The sequence below is a fragment of the Ammodytes marinus genome (genome assembly GCF_949987685.1).
Source record: "Ammodytes marinus genome assembly, chromosome: 5".
Classification (NCBI taxonomy): Eukaryota; Metazoa; Chordata; class Actinopteri; order Uranoscopiformes; family Ammodytidae; genus Ammodytes; species Ammodytes marinus.
Genome location: NC_137234.1, coordinates 7561081 through 7577709, shown reverse-complemented (window position 1 = coordinate 7577709; position 16629 = coordinate 7561081). Strand labels below are relative to the sequence as shown.

Below are 16629 nucleotides of genomic sequence, written 5' to 3'. Positions count from 1 at the left end.
AAAATAAAAATCTAAAAGCATTACATTAGACATTGTGAAACATCATACAAATGCCTGTCTGTACAGGTATGGCTGTAAAAGCTTTTTTTAAATGAGGCCCCTGACTCTTAGCTGATCTGATGTTGAGGGGGAGTTTCCACAGCGTTGGAGTTAAACACTAAGGGTGTATTCACACGTTAAAATAAAAATTATTGTTTCGTAAGTTATATGCACTCCAAAGCTGTTAAGCCATAAATGTTATGTGTTTATCAAGTAAAGAATGAATTTATACAACAAGACATCTAAACAAGATACTGGACAAAATATGTTACAGGCTAAACTGAGAACATTTGTAACTTGAAATCAAAAAAATCACATTGATTCTCTTCAGATTGTCGAACAGAGAATTGGAGAAGGAGAACTCAGAAATTAAACAACGGTTGAACGAATACAGTGAGCGATACGGCGAGACGTCTTCTAAACCAGGTGACACTTCCAAACACACACACTGTCTCTTTAAAATTAACCTATGCGTTCCTCTGAGTAATAATGACTTAACTGAATATAGCAGCATAATTCTGAGTTAGCCACGCTAATCATACAGATATACAGCTCTGGAAAAAATGAAAAGACCAGTCTAGATTTTTCTTCAATCTTCATCTCTACATCACTTAATGAAAAATGCTCTTAATTACAGTATTCTTATTAACATTCATTAGAAATGTTGCCAGTAGTTTATAGAATAAAATCCAAATGTTCATTTTACTCAAACATACGCCTATATTTACTATAAATAGTAAAACCAGAGAAACTGAATATGTGGAGTGATCTCTTAATTTCTTTCCAGAGCTGTATGTGGTCTCATATACAGACCTGGGTTCGAATCCCGCCCGGGTCAGTTCTCTGCATGTCTCTGCCCCATTTCACCTCTGTCTCTACACTGTCAATAAAGCATGAAAAATGCAAGAAAAAAAAACGTTTCCTATCAATTGTCTATCCCTTTGTATTGTCAGACCTGGGGAAACTGCGAACCCTCCTTCAAGCGGCCGAGACGGACAAAGCCAAACTCCAAACTGAGATCAAAAAGCTCAAGAAAGAACTGGAGAGCTTTGACCCGACATTCTTTGAAGAAATCGAAGACTTGAAATATAATTATAATTTAGAAGTGAAGAAAACCATTCTGCTGGAGGAGCAGCTGAAGAAAGTTTGTGATCAGTTTGGTGTGAAGGTTGAGCTGCCCAATGTGTCAATGAGCTAACTCAGTTAATACCCAATACTGTGCCTTTTTAAATGAGGTTAGGACTGCAGAAATGTTACCTGAATGTTGCCAGAGTTTAAAAGTTGACTATGCGATAACCGACAATATTCGTCTAGCAACAATGTGAATAGGAAAATAAATCCATATTTTTATAGTTAAAGTGTATTTTTTCTATTACAATACTTATATGTAAAGAGCCTTCATATGCGCTCAAATTAAATACAGGAATCAATTCAGTTATCAAAACAACAATTTTATTTTCTTACTTTTTAACCAAGAATACATCAATCTCACATTTATTGTGCATCTGTTCAAGATTTGTAATCCTGTCTGCTTATTCTTCACCATTTTCCTGATTTTAATGTGAATTTTTGCCAATTTCCTTTATTGTAGCAAAAAGAAATGTCCATATATTTTCAAAGTAAGTTATTGAAATACATATAGTTTAGTTTTTGCTAAAACTCAGGTTGTTGTATAAGTGTGTACTAGTAGAACATTTCCAAACGACGTCCAGCTCTTAGCATCTCTCTAGACACATCACAGTCAAATCCCATTTTAGTTGTGAACATTTGTTTAATATTGCTATGGCAGCAGTGTTCACTCAATCATGTTTTTAGGTAAAGCAGATTGAAATGTTCACATTCCTAAAAAAATTCCTTAGAAACTGTTGGAATAAAGTGTCACTGAGGCGTTAGATAATATACGTTTACATTTAGACAGTAAAGTGATGTAGCTTCTTACAAGGATGCTATTGTTTGTTAATACTGAACTTTTTGTTCTATAATATGTAGCATATTTCTATATATTTGTACAGTTTTGTGATTTTATGTATTTGCCAATAAAGCAGCTTTCAATCACACGGTCTAGACAAATCTGTTAAATATAACTTAACATACTCACCATTTTTTCTTCTGTAACATTTACAGTATATTAAAGGTTGAGTCAGCGATTCAACAACAAGCGCTCAAGAAACACTGACTCCACCTTTAATGGGTTTTTGACATTTTCTCTACACTTAAGCTGTACACATTTCTTCAAAGCAATTGTTCAACCGTCTCATTTGGAATTATTTGCCAGCTATCACCATGGAAACAAATCCTCGTGGGTTCATAGTCGAAGCGTCAGAACTGTCCCTGCGTTCCTAATAACATACTTTTTCTATGTAGCTATGCTACATACTTAAGCATGCTGGCTTTCATACTACAAAATGCAATTGGATGTATAAGGGCATACTGTACATACTTTTGGCATAGTGCATTTGCCATGCATTTTTTTGGGACATCCAAAATCTTTTTTCTGGCAAACTAGATAGCATGGAAAGGGGCGCTGGTGGTGTAGTGGTTAGAGCGCTCTACCCCATTTCATCTCTGTATCTCCAAAACTGTCTAATAAAAGCATATAAGTGCATAAGATGACCCCCCCGACAACCTCACGTACACTCCGTTCAGGATCCACTCACACCCTCCAAACCCGACATACGAAGCTGTGCACCATGGGTGATCGGGCCTTTTCTGCTGCTGCCCCTAGACTATGGAACGCCCTCCCTGACCACCTGAGGGCCCCACAGACTACAGCTCTTTTTAAACGGAACCTCAAAACACATCTCTTTAAAAGAGCATTTAGCTAAACTTTCTTTGAGGTTCCCCCTTTTTAAGCACTTTGAGATTATTGAATATAAAGTGCATTATAAATAAAATTTATTATTATTATTATTATTATAAGATCATCTAAATAGTATGGAAGTATGGGTATTGGAACGCAGGGTTTGTTTACAAGTCAAATTGTATGTCCCGCAGTCGGCTGAAACACTGTCCATTGAGTCTGGAGAAAGATGAGAATAAGTCTGTTGTGCTGCTGTTGTGTTCGTCGACCGGTCCGTCAACGTGAATCACTACTGGCCTGTCACCGAGGCAACTGTCCCCGTCCGGCCAGCGCAGGCCCAGGTGGTGACGGTGAACCTACGGACACAAACGGCCAATCAAAATCATTCCATTCAATCATGTTTGTTGTTGACATTTTTCGATTATTCAATACAGTGAAGATTTGACATGCAGCAAAGGGCCTGGGCCGGGTTCAAACTCGGCCGCTTTGATAAGAACTTTGCCTTAATTGTATGTAGTTATTGGCCGGGATGATATTCGAACAGTATGATAACCGCAAGCAAAAATACTACAGTTTCACAGTATTGTTTACAGCTCTCAAATGTGTTATTTTGAAATGTCTGAGACCACTCCAAATGTTCAGTGTCTCTCGTTTTGCTATTTATAGGCATATGTTTGAGCAAGATGAACATTTTGATTTTATAATATATATTCAAATGTACTGACAACATTTCTACCACATTCACAATAAAAAATATTGTCATTTAGAGCATTTTCAATAAGTAATGTAGAGATGAAGATTTAGGAAAAAATGGTCTCTTAATTTTTTCTGGGGCTGTATATATATTTTTTTTAAAACAACATATAGAACATTCTGAACATTTTATAATGAAACATCTTGATCAAAACTGCGGACACACGTGTTAAAAGTTATGTTCACCTTGATGAGCGTGCCGTCGTTGCAGTGCCAGACGATGCCCTCCACTCTCCCCTCTGGACTCTCTCTGAACCAGGAGCAGAGCTGCTGGAAGTTGACAGGAGGAGGGTCTGTGATTCTGATGCTGCCGTGGGACACCAGGCAGTGGACGGGCTGCTTCTTACTGCCCAGGCCTGTTGGGACAAGGCAAATATAGTGTTACATATACACTGGGTTTAATCCAGGAATAACCTGGACCAAAACTTTGGAACTTGCCTTTGTGAGAAATCAATTACTGCACACAATAAAGCAGAACAATGTAACACACAAAGCAGAGAGGCCAACACTTTGGATCCAGAATTCATATCATAATCCCCCCAAGGCATTCTTTTGGAATTGAAAAACCACAAGCTTGGTTTTGAATAAATAATTTGATTTATTTCAGAGATGACCCTCCCTACACACAAACCTTCCATGAACATCAAATGAACATAAATCAGCCTCTCATTACCATAAGGGTTCCCGTTGACGTTGGTCCCGATGAGTTCCAGGGTTTGTTCCAGGAGTTCTGCCAGAGGAACAGCAGCCGTCTCCAGCCGCTCGCCGTCCTCAGCGCTCGGCCGCAGAACCAGAGCCGCCATGACGTCATAGTCCACCACGGAGGAATGCCAGCAGTACTGCTTATTCTCCCTCTCCACAGGGACCCAGCCTGCACACACACAGGAGACTAATACTAGAGCCTGGACACATATACACATGGAACAGATCCAGGCACATAATTATTCTATATTTTGGAGGGGGACAAATAAATCCTTAACATTTTTTTTTTTTGCTACAGAAGAAAAAAAACTATGGAAATAAGAAAACTATGTAGCACCATCCGAACAAATAATGATCAAATGTTATTTGTGGTGCAACTATTGTCCATCCATCATTCGTTTTCTGTAAAATATATATAATATATATTAGTGTACACTTTTCTGGGCTGCTGGGTGAGGTACTGGTGTTTTCAATCTTTGTGAATCTTTGTGAAGTAAGGATCTCTTAAAACATGTAAATGATATAAAAAGAGAGAGAGAGAGAGAGAGAGACTTTGTATCTATGGTAACCTGGAATGTGTCCGTGCTCGTCGGGCAGTGGATGGCCGTCGTGGTGTTTGACTCTGTGAGCCGGGATCCACGTCTCTGGAACCGTCTTAAAATCTTCCTCTACATTCCACGTGAAACCTGACGAAGAACCAAAGATAAGTAGTACAACATTGTTAAGTATGTAATTGGCAAATGTATAGGGACACAAAAATTGCATTCAAGGTTCTTTGTCATTATTATTTTTAAACTACAATTTGTTCTTCCCATCTGACACAATGCAAAAAACAGAAATGATTTGACGTAGAGCAGCATAAAAGTTTACGTTTCTAACATAAAAAAGTTGAGTTTAAGATTTTTTGGTACCAATATAAAATGACCATTAAAAACCATCCAGCTATGAATAATAAAATAGGAACGACAAAATGTATAAATTATGATAATTACACATATTTTGTTAAGTGAAACTGAAATACCTTTACAGCTCCTGTGAACGTGTTGATACTTTTTGAATCTCTTGTCGGCCTGTTTGTTTGGCTTCCTGTCCAGTCGAGCCCAGAGGTATGGCTGGCCTAAAGGCAGGAGATACACCACCAATTGGTACAGTCCAAAGCAAGACATTAACTCACAAAAGATCTATCTATAAAATAAATAAAAGACACTTTCAAAAATCTTTTTTTTCTAGAATTAAATAATAAATAAATTGCAAATCTTCTTTTTGTTGTATTGTGTAAACACTGTTTTGACTTCACTGTGTATGAAAAGTGCTATAGACATAATCGTTGATTGAATGCTAGTAAGATGAAAGCAGGTATATGTTCTGTTTACAATAAGCAGAAAAGACAGCAAATTCTCACATCTGGGAAGCTTAAAAACAGCATTTTTTTTAAATGCATGATAAAATATGAAGCACTGCTTTGTTGAAGAGGGCTGACAGTATATGGTAGTGTTACACCGTACACACCATTATAAACTGTAACATAACAGCAGGTTCCGTCCAGCTTTTCTGTAGCGATGGCACATTCAACGTTCGCCTCCATAGCAACAGGGTGCACCGTTTCAGTGGCAACCACCTGGTATTGCTGAAAAGACACAGAAAGTTCAAAACAAATAAGTGAAAAACATAATGGAATAAGTAAAAGTCTATCTTCTATCTTAATCTAAATATATCTACTGACTACAGTCAACAGTTTAGGAGAGGGAGGTGGATCATGGACATGTTAAAGGGTGATGGTGATGGGTAATGCAGCACCACGCACTTCATTACTGACGTGAGAGGAGAAGATGAGGTTTTATAGGTCCATGGTCAAAACATTAGCGCCATGTTGATTTTTAAGGATGAAAAATTACGTGTTGTGCGTAACTGGCTGGATTGGTAAATAATCCAGCTTGAAGTAGAACTTCTGAGCATGGACGTAGCCTGTAATAAACGAGCGTGCGTGTGTGTGTGTGTGTGTGTGTGTGTGTGTGTGTGTGTGTGTGTGTGTGCACTTGAGGCAAGAGCAGAAGATAAATAAATCCATGTGTGTGTGCGTGTGTGTGTGTGTGTGTGTGTGTGTGTGTGTGTGTGTGCACTTGAGGCAGGAGCAGAAGATAAATAAATCCTTGTGTGTGTGTGTGTGTGTGTGTGTGTGTGTGTGTGTGTGTGTGTGTGTGTGTGTGTGTGTGTGTGTGTGTGTGTGTGTGTGTGTGTGTGTGTGTGTGTACTTGAGGCAGGAGCAGAAGATAAATAAATCCATGTGTGTGTGTGTGTGTGTGTGTGTGTGTGTGTGTGTGTGTGTGTGTGTGTGTGTAGCAAGTGTAGTCTCACCTGACAGCCTCTCTTCTTCGACTCTTCCTCTTTCACTTCCGTTACAAACACACACGGGATTTTCTGCTGAACGGAACCGAGGCGACGCATTTTGACGTTTAATAATAGTAGAAATTCACCTTTAAATCTGTGGTTACGGTTAATATTAGAGTGGAAATTATGTGATGGTGTGTCAGTCAGCGTGGATGTGTATGGGATTTCTACTTGTCACGTGACGCGCTTCTTCTTCGTCTGTGTTTATTGCCGCTGGTGAAACATAGAAACGGCTCATTAGCGTCTCCAAGCCGTGTGGAGACGCTAATGAGCATGTAATGGTGCGTAAGTCAGTAATGTAAATCAGTCAGATATACTGTATTTGGAAACTGCAGGAAACCTTCATCAAGAGGATTGCTTATATTTCACCCCTAAAGACAAAACTAACTTTTTAATAATATTAATAAGTAAATAAAAATATTGCAATTGTTTTAAATAATTGTATTATACCGCCATTTTATAATACTGTTGTTTTTTCTACTGATTTTAAATATTTTAATGCAGCTTTCTTCATGTAAAAACTGAAAAAATAGCAATTATTTGTTTGAAAAACTTCAGTCTCAATGTGTGTGTTTCAATGTAAATTTAATTTGATGATGAAAAATGAAGTATATGTACTTCTACATTACACACAAATCTTATGGGGCCAATCATATGCTCATGCACACAAACAAACAAGCAAACAAACACACAAACAGGGAAATACAAACTGAAACATTGCTGCATTATGAACTCAGTAACAATACGTTGGAAGAAAAATGTATGTGCCTATTAACAACCACTTCATTTTCACTCATGGCATGGTCACCATTTTGAAGAGTACAATAAACCAATCAAAGCATTTTAAAAGTAAACTATCCTCCCGTCTGAAAAAATATTCATCAAACAACACGGCGGTGGTAACTCATAAAATACACTTTTTTTTTAAAAACACCAGAAAATTCCTGAATCAGAAATACAGAAAAATCTTTAAGGACCAATCATATGCTCATGCACACGAAATACAAACTGAAATATTGATGCAGATTTAAAACACTTAGAATATGAAAACAAACTAATGAAAGCACTTATGAAGTAAAGTATCCTCCCGTCTGAAAAATATTATTCAGACAACACTGCCACGGTAATTCATAAAATCCACTTTAAAAAAAAACATCACAGAAAAAAAATTCCTGAAGCTATTCTGTAGAGTGCGCCTTGATTTGTGGATTGACACACAGCGTGATGTCACTGGAGTACTTCCTGTCCGACTCTTCTTCTTCTTCATCTCCTTCGTGTTGACTCTGTAGATCCATCTCACTGTCCGTGTGTTTCCACATCTCCGTCTCTGTGTCGTCCTTCTGCTTGCTCTCCGACCAGAAGGTCCAGATATTCCTTGGTTCAAAACCGAGAAAAAAATTAAAAATCATATTAGAAACACATGTATCTACATGGGTTACTGAATTTTACAGTTGATTCAGTTGAAACATTGATAAGGCTCTAAAACAATGTTGTCTGGTGGTATCATGGTTGTTAAACTGGGAATGGAAGCTATGTGTTGTATTGTAAATATGTAAAGAAATTCAGCACATTGGACATGAGTGACTCACAGTTTGTAGGACAACACCACTCCAGCTGCTGTTAGGAGAAGGAGGATGGTGCCAAGAACGATGAGCGCTGTAGGGACGTCTGTAAAAAACAAAACAAAAAAACATGTTATGAATGATGAACTATCATTAATAAAACTATATGCATAGAGCCACATAATAGAATACAAATACAAAACATAATGTATTATATGGCTTCATGCATCCATTAAAAGCTGCATCCATAAAAATTTAAAATTAATTGAGCTTTAGCAAAGTTCATCCCATGTCACCCAGTGCCCTTTCAAACAAAGGAAATACAATTTCTGACACAATAACGTAATAAAAAAAAATAGTTATGCATTACCTACTACATAGGTTTTTTTTTTTTTTTTTTTTACGGCCAATACGAACTTGTTCTTTATGATTTACTAAAGATGAAACAAAAAAAATGATTGGCTGCTACAACCCACCAAATTTTTTTTAATCAAATCTTAAAATATCTAAAACGAAAAATACGGACCTCCTAGAGAAGGTTTTACAGAGCTCGAAGACGTCGCCACCGCTGATTCAGACGAAGAAGAAAAACCAGATGCTGTGGTCGAAGTTGAAAATGTCAAACGGTCTTCAGTGGGTTTTGAGGTGATGAGGTGAGAGAAAGAAGTAGCAGAATGGGTGGAGGAGGGTTTGATAGTGGATGAGATCCTGGTTTTATGTGTTGTCATAACTGGGAGAGTAACAGCTGAAGTTAGAGATGTCCGCTCTGGGTATTTGGTTGTTCTAGGCTTTCTGGAAGGCGTGTTGGTTGTAACTAGCTCAGTGGAAGGTGGAGTCTTCTTAATGGTTGATTGGAGCAGGGCTGGGACAGGTGTGAAGGTCTGGGTCGCTGTGGAGGGGAATGTGGAGGTTTGTGGGCTGGCTGTTGATCTGTTCGAAGGTTCCTCTAAATCTGCAGGTGGTGAGGAAAATTATAAACAAAAATGTTAAAGATATTCTTTTGGCTTTTTTGCATTTATTATATAGATTTGTAGAGACAAAGGTGAAATGGGGCAGAGAGGGGAAGACATGCAGAGAACTGACCCGGGTGTGATTCCAACCCAGGTCTGCTGCAGGGGGGGGGGGGACGCCCTTACCCACTGTGCCACGGGCGCACTTTTTCATTTTAGTCATTTATCCGATGCTAATAATATGATACGATAAACGTTATTGTCCCCTTAAAAGGAAATGTTTTTTGGACTCAAAGGCTGCACACATTAATCAAATTGAATGTATTTATAGAGCACATTTAATACAACAAAAGTGGAACAAAGTGCTTAAAGCTATAGTGCATAACTTCTGTCGCCCCCATGAGGAATTCTGAGTAATTACAACAACACTGTCGGTTCATCTACATGAGACACGCGTGGATTTTATTTCTGTTGTACGACCAGGTTTTTTCTTAGCAGTAAAATCCAAAATTGGAACATTTGTTGGGAGCTTCATGTAATTGTTCTGCAGTTCGGTAAGTAAACAGGGTAAGGCTACCTGATACATTGTAGCAGAACACTCCAAACTGTTTGTCTGTGCCGGCGGCCCACGTCACCACACCAGTTTTGCCTTTTCCACAGTTTGGGTCGGCTGTTTGTCGAGGGACGACCGCGATCTGTTCATCCATCCAACCAAATCTGTGTAAATAGTCAAATAAAGTGCAAATAATGGAATTAATGATGGAAGTTTCAGCTTATAGTCTTATAGTCTGTGTGTCCTGTCATCTTTAAAAGGGAATGGGAACAAAAAGCCACAGATTCAGATATTATAATGATAGAACGCTGGTTCCGTATGGGTGAAGTGTTCCTTTAATTGTTATAAAAAAAATATCCTACTTGCATGTCTCCAGTCCGTGTTGCACCGCTCGTTCCATCTGAGCTCTGGTCGCCATGGTGACGTTAAGTGACAGACAGGCGTCTCGGGCAGCGCTGAAGTTAAAGGTGTATTTCGCTCCTTCAATCAGCAGGAAGACTCCAACCGCTCTGTGACTCTGACCCACTGCCGGGAAAGAAAATCATACATTTGAAAAGCATATTCTTTATTACTTAATTTAAAATTTAATTTTTAAAAATGTTTTTAAGTTTCTTATTGTCTCTTTTTCTCCGTTATTTTGTTGTTGTCTGTTAACCTTAGAAGCTGGATTATAATTGATTTGGTAACACTTTACTAAAAAATAACGTATGCTATAGACTGTATACATTTTTTTAAAAGCTTGCAGGAACGTCAACATGTCGTAGCATTAGACCATCAAGATTTAGAGTACTGTGTGTTACTAACAATACGATTAATTCTGGATTAAATATAAAGTTTGTCATTAAATCTGTGTGAATGTAAAGCATTTAATGTCATGAAGATGCATACTGTCCTTTAACAAAGCATCGTGATTTGTGTTCAGTTTGTCATCTATCAACAACAAAACACAATTAACATACATCCAAATTCAACTAATGTTAATATTTGATATTTTACCCTTTTTAATACATATTCCTGACACTGTGACCATAGATTTTTTTATCGTCACACCTTTAAGAAAATACCCAAGACGACCGCAAAAGTCATAGCCAAAGATCACATGTTAACAGATCTAAAAAAACTGTTTATGCATTTAAATTCAAACCTTATCCTAACAAACAACAAAACCCAATCTAACTCAAATACATGAATGTTCTGTACAGTATTCGGTCTATTATATATCGCACCACCTGCATCAAAAACAAACAAACAACTAACCTTGAATTACACTGGAGTTGGATGCCAAGAAAAATGCTGCAAAAGACAAAAGTAAGAATTGAGCAAAAAAACTAAATCTTGCCATATTTTGTATAAAATCTAAATATATATATATATATATGTATATAGAGAGAGATAGATATGTATATAACTGAAGAAGTTGAAGGTTGGAGAACTGAATAACACCAAATGCAGAAGGGGAAAATCCTGCAGGACAAAATGTGATATGTGATGTGTCCTAAGCAAGGAAACAGGAAGCTGGGGTCGAATCTGCTTGATGGCCCCTTCATGAGATAGAACACTAGAACACTAGAACACCCACACACACACACACACACACACACACACACACACACACACACACACACACACACACACACACACACACACACACACACACACACACACACACACACACACACACACACACACACACACACACACACACACACTAACTCTTTACTTGGTCCACACCGGTGTTGTTGGGTTAACGAATCACTGATATTTGACCCATGGAGCTTACTCAACAAAACTAGTTAAAAATAAATAAAAAACTCATTGAGGATTTCCAGGAAATATTAAAGCAGGACGATCGGAAACAGGAGCTTAAACTGGTGTAAATTACAGTAGATAATACTCTCGGGATAATTAAAGCTATAGTGCGTACTTTCTGTTAGAGGTATGTCCTCAGTGAACGTGCATGGATTGTATATCTTCTGCTGTACGTCCAGGTTTTTTCCTTAGCAGTTGAATCAACAACTGAATCCTTTCTTGAGATTCTTCTGAGCTCTTGAGCCAGTGTCAGGGGGCGACACCAATTTGTAAACGCTGCCATACTGAGAAATAGAGAGAGAGTTTTGTGGAGCTGATAGCTTAATCAACTTTGTGTCGACTCTTTTGTCAATGGCTTGAATGTAACAGACATTCATTTATATGGAAAAAAGTTACACACCATAGCTTTAAGGTTTTCAGTTTTTCTGCTTTGCCAGCATTTATCTTCCAGAGGTATGTTGCTCTGACAGGGCAGTCGGAAAGGGAACTTCCTCCACATTGTCCCTCCACATTGTCCCTCCACATTGTCACTCCTACCATTCTTTCTCTACTGTCATTTCCTTTTATATATACACTTTTTTTTTCCTTTTTTTTATCATAGAGATACATTTCAATACATCTTATAAAATGAACAAATAACAACATATTAACTGAAAAAGGCACCTTAATAACATTCAACTACATTGAAAAAAAACATATACATACTGGTATTTCCATACTTATGTGTAGGCATACAGAGATTGGTCAGATATTTACTTACACATACAGCTCTGGAAAAAATGAAGAGACCACTCCAAATATTCAGTGTCTCTCGTTTGACTATTTATAGGCATATATTTGAGTAAAATTAACATTTTAGTTTTTCTTCTAAAAACTACTGACAATTTTTCTACCAAATTCCCCCCAACATATTGTAATTAAGAGCATTTCCATTACATAACATAGAGATGAAGATTGAAGAAAAAAAATCCAGACTGGTCTCTAAATTTTTTTTTCCCCCCAGAACTGTATGTAATTTCTAATGTTTATAACATGCTCCTCGCTGCTCTCTGACCCTGTTGACTGACTGACTGAAACACTTCCTTTAGCTTCAAACCAACACAGAGGAATAATAGAGTGTACCATGACACACGTCGAACAAATGACATGTAAAACTGATCCAGCCAAACCATCAACAAACAGATGTTACACACAGATGCGTGTAACATCTGTTTGTTGGGCGTCTGTGGCTCAGGTGGTAGAGCGGGTCGGCCAATGATCAAAGGGTTGGCGGTTCGATTCCCGCCCTGCCACTTGTGTCATGGTTGTTGTGTCCTTGGGCAAGACACTTCACCCACCTTGCCAGGTGTGAATGTTGATAGTTAGCCTGCTATCTGTATATGAATGTGTGTGTGAATGTTAACGTGGGAATAGGAACAGACTCAATGGGATTTACCTGTATAAATAAAGGTTAAGAAAATAAAAATGTGCACAGGGGGCAGCACACTAGGCGATCCAACCTCTAATGTTGACAGTAACGAGGTATTATTACATTACAATATGATCACTGCCTTGGATAATAATACCAATACACTGTATTAAACATACAGAAATGCACTTTGAGTTTAATTTCTCACAAAAAAGTGTAACTCATAAAATGAGACTTGATAATAATTGTAATACTAAGTTAAAATACAGATATAATAATATATAACAAAAAAAACGATTAAAGTGTTGAGCATTGCAAAGAAAGCAAGCCATTTAAAGTGACTACAAGGAACTTTCAGTTTTTGTTGATTCTAGCAGCACCTTTGGACAAAAGCGGTAGTGTGTTTACGACTTCTAAATTTCTTTGTTACAGCGTGCCGGTGACACGTGCATTTGTTTAAGAAGTGAGTGAAAGAGAGACGGCAGGATGCATCGCGATGAGGTAATGAAATTATATGTGACTGTGTGTCAGATAAATACTTTGCTTCTTGTTTGCTGTTGCAGGTCATTTATGATCAGCAGAGGAAAAATGAGACTGATTCATGAACATTTAAAAGTTCATCGTAGGAAGTTAAGAAGAAGGTGAGAGAGTTCAACATGTCGAGTGTGAATGTCGATAGTTAGCCTGCTACCGGTGTATGAATGTGTGTGTGAATGGTAACGTGTAAATGGGAACAGGTCTCCCTTGAAAAAGAGTCTCAATGGGATTTACCTGTATAAATAATAAAAATATAAAAAATAAATGTCCTAGATTGATGACTCAGCTAATATGGTGTGAAAAATGGAGCGTCCTGTGTTTGGGGCTGGAGCATGGATGAGTAACACCGGCCTGTAAGGGATACAGCTTAACTGTGTGTCACACTGATATGAGGCTGAAGGCAGGAGGAGCTAGACAGTCACACTTCCCTGATCAGGAACACTAGAATAAGGCCCCCTTCACCCACTGAAAAACAAAGAAGAATTCCAATATTAAAGTATGACAGCTTACTCCACGTGGCATCATTATTATATTAAATTGCCATAAAGACTTTAAAGAGTTTACAGACATAGTTTTTTTACAGACATAGTTTTTTTTACTGCATTATCATCTCATGCCCCTTTTACACTCATCTAAAAACCTGCCTAAACCCGCTAACATTTGGCTTTGGTCTGCGGTGTGAATGTGTGAAGATGGCATTCACCCATGCTGCTTTCTGCTGTTTACCACTGACCGTTTTCCGGGACATTAGTGCCATCATCATCGTCATGACGTCAAACATGCTTGCACTGTGAAAGTGGGCCAAACTTCTACAGATGCTTCATTGAATCCATAATCACCTTTAACATCACTTCCTGGTTTGGAGCACTGTCCAACGTCCATAGGAACCCACTCAACAGAATCATCAAACTGAGCAGCAAAATAATTGCAGGAATCACTCATCAGCATTTACAACAAAAGGACTAAGCAAAAAGCATCACTAATCACCTTGGATATCACACACACTCTACACAGCCAGTATTGCCTCTTACCCTCAGGCCACAGATACAACAGAGCCGCTACAGTGAGAACAAACAGAGCCCTGTCAAGCTTTGTCCCGGCATCCATTAGACTTTTGAATGGCTAAAACCCCTTTTGAACTGTCTCCTCTCTCTCTCTATTTTGTTTTTATTTTTTTTTAACACCAGGACTATTTTTTTTTTTTTTTACTTTTTTTATTATTACTCCTCCTCTATGGAGGTAATATTTATTCACTAGGCTAAGCAAAGATTGTTTTTATCTGCCATATGTCGAGTACGGGCTGATGCTGTGTGTGTGTGTGTGTGTGTGTGTGTGTGCGCGTGTGTGTTTGTATATTGTATGTACTGTTGTACCCTGATGCTCCTCCACATATGAAGTTCCTAACGGAAAAAGAAAGTTCTTTGAATTGAATTGAATTTAACTTATCTCTGGCAAGTTTACTCGCGTTTACAGAACCCGTGTCTACACATTAGTTTTGGCGTCATTCATTTTGTCTTTATTTCGAACAAAAAATACAAAATAAAAATAAAAAAGCAAGTATGACTCATCATACAAAAAAACATTACACAACAATACATATAAAGTGTCATAAACAATATTTATAAAATTTGTGAAAACGGTTCAAGTAACCATCAGCCCTGCCCCGGCCTGCTGCTCTGTCTATAGGCCTATAGGTTAGCCCTGGGACGTGGCCCCCTGCTGAAAACATATGTGCTTACCCATGTTGGGTGGTTGATATGACTACATGTGTGAGGATTACCAGTCCACCCTCATACCAAAACATAGAGACTGTGTGTTGGCTTATGGAGGTTTATCCTATCATATTACCTTATGAATTATAAATGATACTAGTGTGTATAGGATCCACTAGGAGGTCAACACAACGTGAAAACTGAGAACTTCCTTCAAAACACACACACACACACACACACACACACACACACACACACACACACACACACACACACACACACACACACGCCTACACTCTGAGCACAAACTGGAAGCCCTGTCGTATCTTGGAGCACCTTCACACGTCGACATTTTTTAACCAAAACATTTTATGCAAATTTGAAAAATGTCACTTCGAGCAAAATCGCACACGGACCTACAGACGTTAGGGAAGGCCTCGTTTGACGACAGCCTGTATAACTCTATGTCTCTGAGCAGCAGTAGCGTAAACAGAGGCAGTAGATTCGGGCCCGGGACAGTGGAAGAGGTGAAAGGCCTCTGTAGACCCTCTAGGAGACCTGTACGCGCCGTCCGTCCCGTCAGTGCTGTCAGCTCCAACGGGACATTTCTACAGATCAACCACCTGCAAGGAGAACTGGTCAGGAAGAGGAAGGTAAGGAGATGGATAGAGGGGAGTGTGTGTGTGTGTGTGTGTGTGTGTGTGTGTGTGTGTTCAGTTCAGTTCAGTTCAGTTCAGTTCAGTTCAGTTCAGTTCAGACCTTTTTTGGCCACCAAGGGACATTTGATTTACAGTCTACTGTATAGTGGTAAAAATACACAGGCACGGTAAAGAATTTGTTTGGGGAGTTGTTCTTCAGTAGAGCCAAAGGTCTAAGGGCAGAGGGTGTAATATTGTGTACGGAAAACTTTTTGTTTCTGCAATTATTAGGACGTGGCCAAACATTGTATTTTTTCCCCCCTGAAAGATTAAAACAAAAAATTGTGCAGACTTGTGACAACCAACCTCAAAATCAAACACAATTAATTTATTTTTTAGATCTTTGTAGATGAGTATTAATGTGACCACAAGCATTATTGTATATGTGTACATTATGTAACTTGCAGATAGTACCTAGCCTGGGTCTACCAGATATTACTTCATTTCATACTGAAGGGAAATGAAAATTGAGCGGAAGTAGGTAGGCGGGCAGTGCCAGTCTATATAGGATAGTTAGCATTGTATATGTGTAATGCAGAATTGGGACGACATAATGTAAGATATGCAGATATCCATGGTTTAAGAGAAAAAGCGTGTTAGAAGGCAGTTTGGAGGCAATTCAAAATAAAAATTTGATATGCATTTGAGTTTTAAATTGAAGCCTTTTTCAGGAATTATACACAAAGAGACACTGTATGTCAATGTCAGAAAAAGGCGT

The 16629-nt window shown here is 38.3% G+C and overlaps 3 protein-coding genes across 3 annotated transcripts in view; 1 reads left to right on the top strand and 2 right to left on the bottom strand.

The window, feature by feature from the left end:
* The window catches only part of cep290 (centrosomal protein 290), a 58325-nt gene extending 57031 nt beyond the window's left edge, over nucleotides 1-1294 (top strand). Inside the window, exons 47-48 of the mRNA XM_080028264.1 lie at nucleotides 371-465; nucleotides 993-1294. Of these exons, the coding sequence (XP_079884390.1) occupies nucleotides 371-465; nucleotides 993-1237 (340 nt within the window). The 3' untranslated portion in view covers nucleotides 1238-1294. The remainder of the gene's footprint in view (nucleotides 1-370; nucleotides 466-992) is intronic.
* Nucleotides 1295-1347: 53 nt separating this feature from the next.
* On the bottom strand, nucleotides 1348-6837 carry rlig1 (RNA 5'-phosphate and 3'-OH ligase 1). The gene is made up of 7 exons (XM_080027323.1): nucleotides 6650-6837; nucleotides 5804-5921; nucleotides 5316-5411; nucleotides 4864-4980; nucleotides 4266-4463; nucleotides 3779-3948; nucleotides 1348-3195 (listed from the first exon to the last, which is right to left on the bottom strand). Exons 1-7 carry the CDS (start codon nucleotides 6737-6739, stop codon nucleotides 3007-3009), a joined length of 978 nt encoding a protein of 325 aa, XP_079883449.1. The 5' UTR covers nucleotides 6740-6837; the 3' UTR covers nucleotides 1348-3006.
* Nucleotides 6838-7860: 1023 nt separating this feature from the next.
* lyve1b (lymphatic vessel endothelial hyaluronic receptor 1b) lies at nucleotides 7861-15244 on the bottom strand (the record flags this gene model as incomplete). The annotated part of the gene is made up of 6 exons (XM_080028522.1): nucleotides 7861-8056; nucleotides 8272-8350; nucleotides 8771-9196; nucleotides 9772-9911; nucleotides 10110-10272; nucleotides 15241-15244. The coding sequence occupies 6 exons, from the start codon at nucleotides 15242-15244 to the stop codon at nucleotides 7861-7863; spliced, it is 1008 nt and encodes a 335-aa protein (XP_079884648.1).
* Between the last annotated feature and the right edge of the window lie 1385 nt (nucleotides 15245-16629).

Coding starts and splice junctions, on each gene's coding strand:
- rlig1 (XM_080027323.1), bottom strand. CDS start 6,739: ATGCGTCGCCTCGGTTCCGTTCAGCAGAAAATCCCGTGTGTGTTTGTA. Junction 5,922..6,649: donor CGAAGAAGAGAGGCTGTCAG/GTGAGACTACAC, acceptor GTGTCTTTTCAG/CAATACCAGGTGGTTGCCAC. Junction 4,981..5,315: donor CGTTCACAGGAGCTGTAAAG/GTATTTCAGTTT, acceptor GTTCTTCGTCAG/GTTTCACGTGGAATGTAGAG.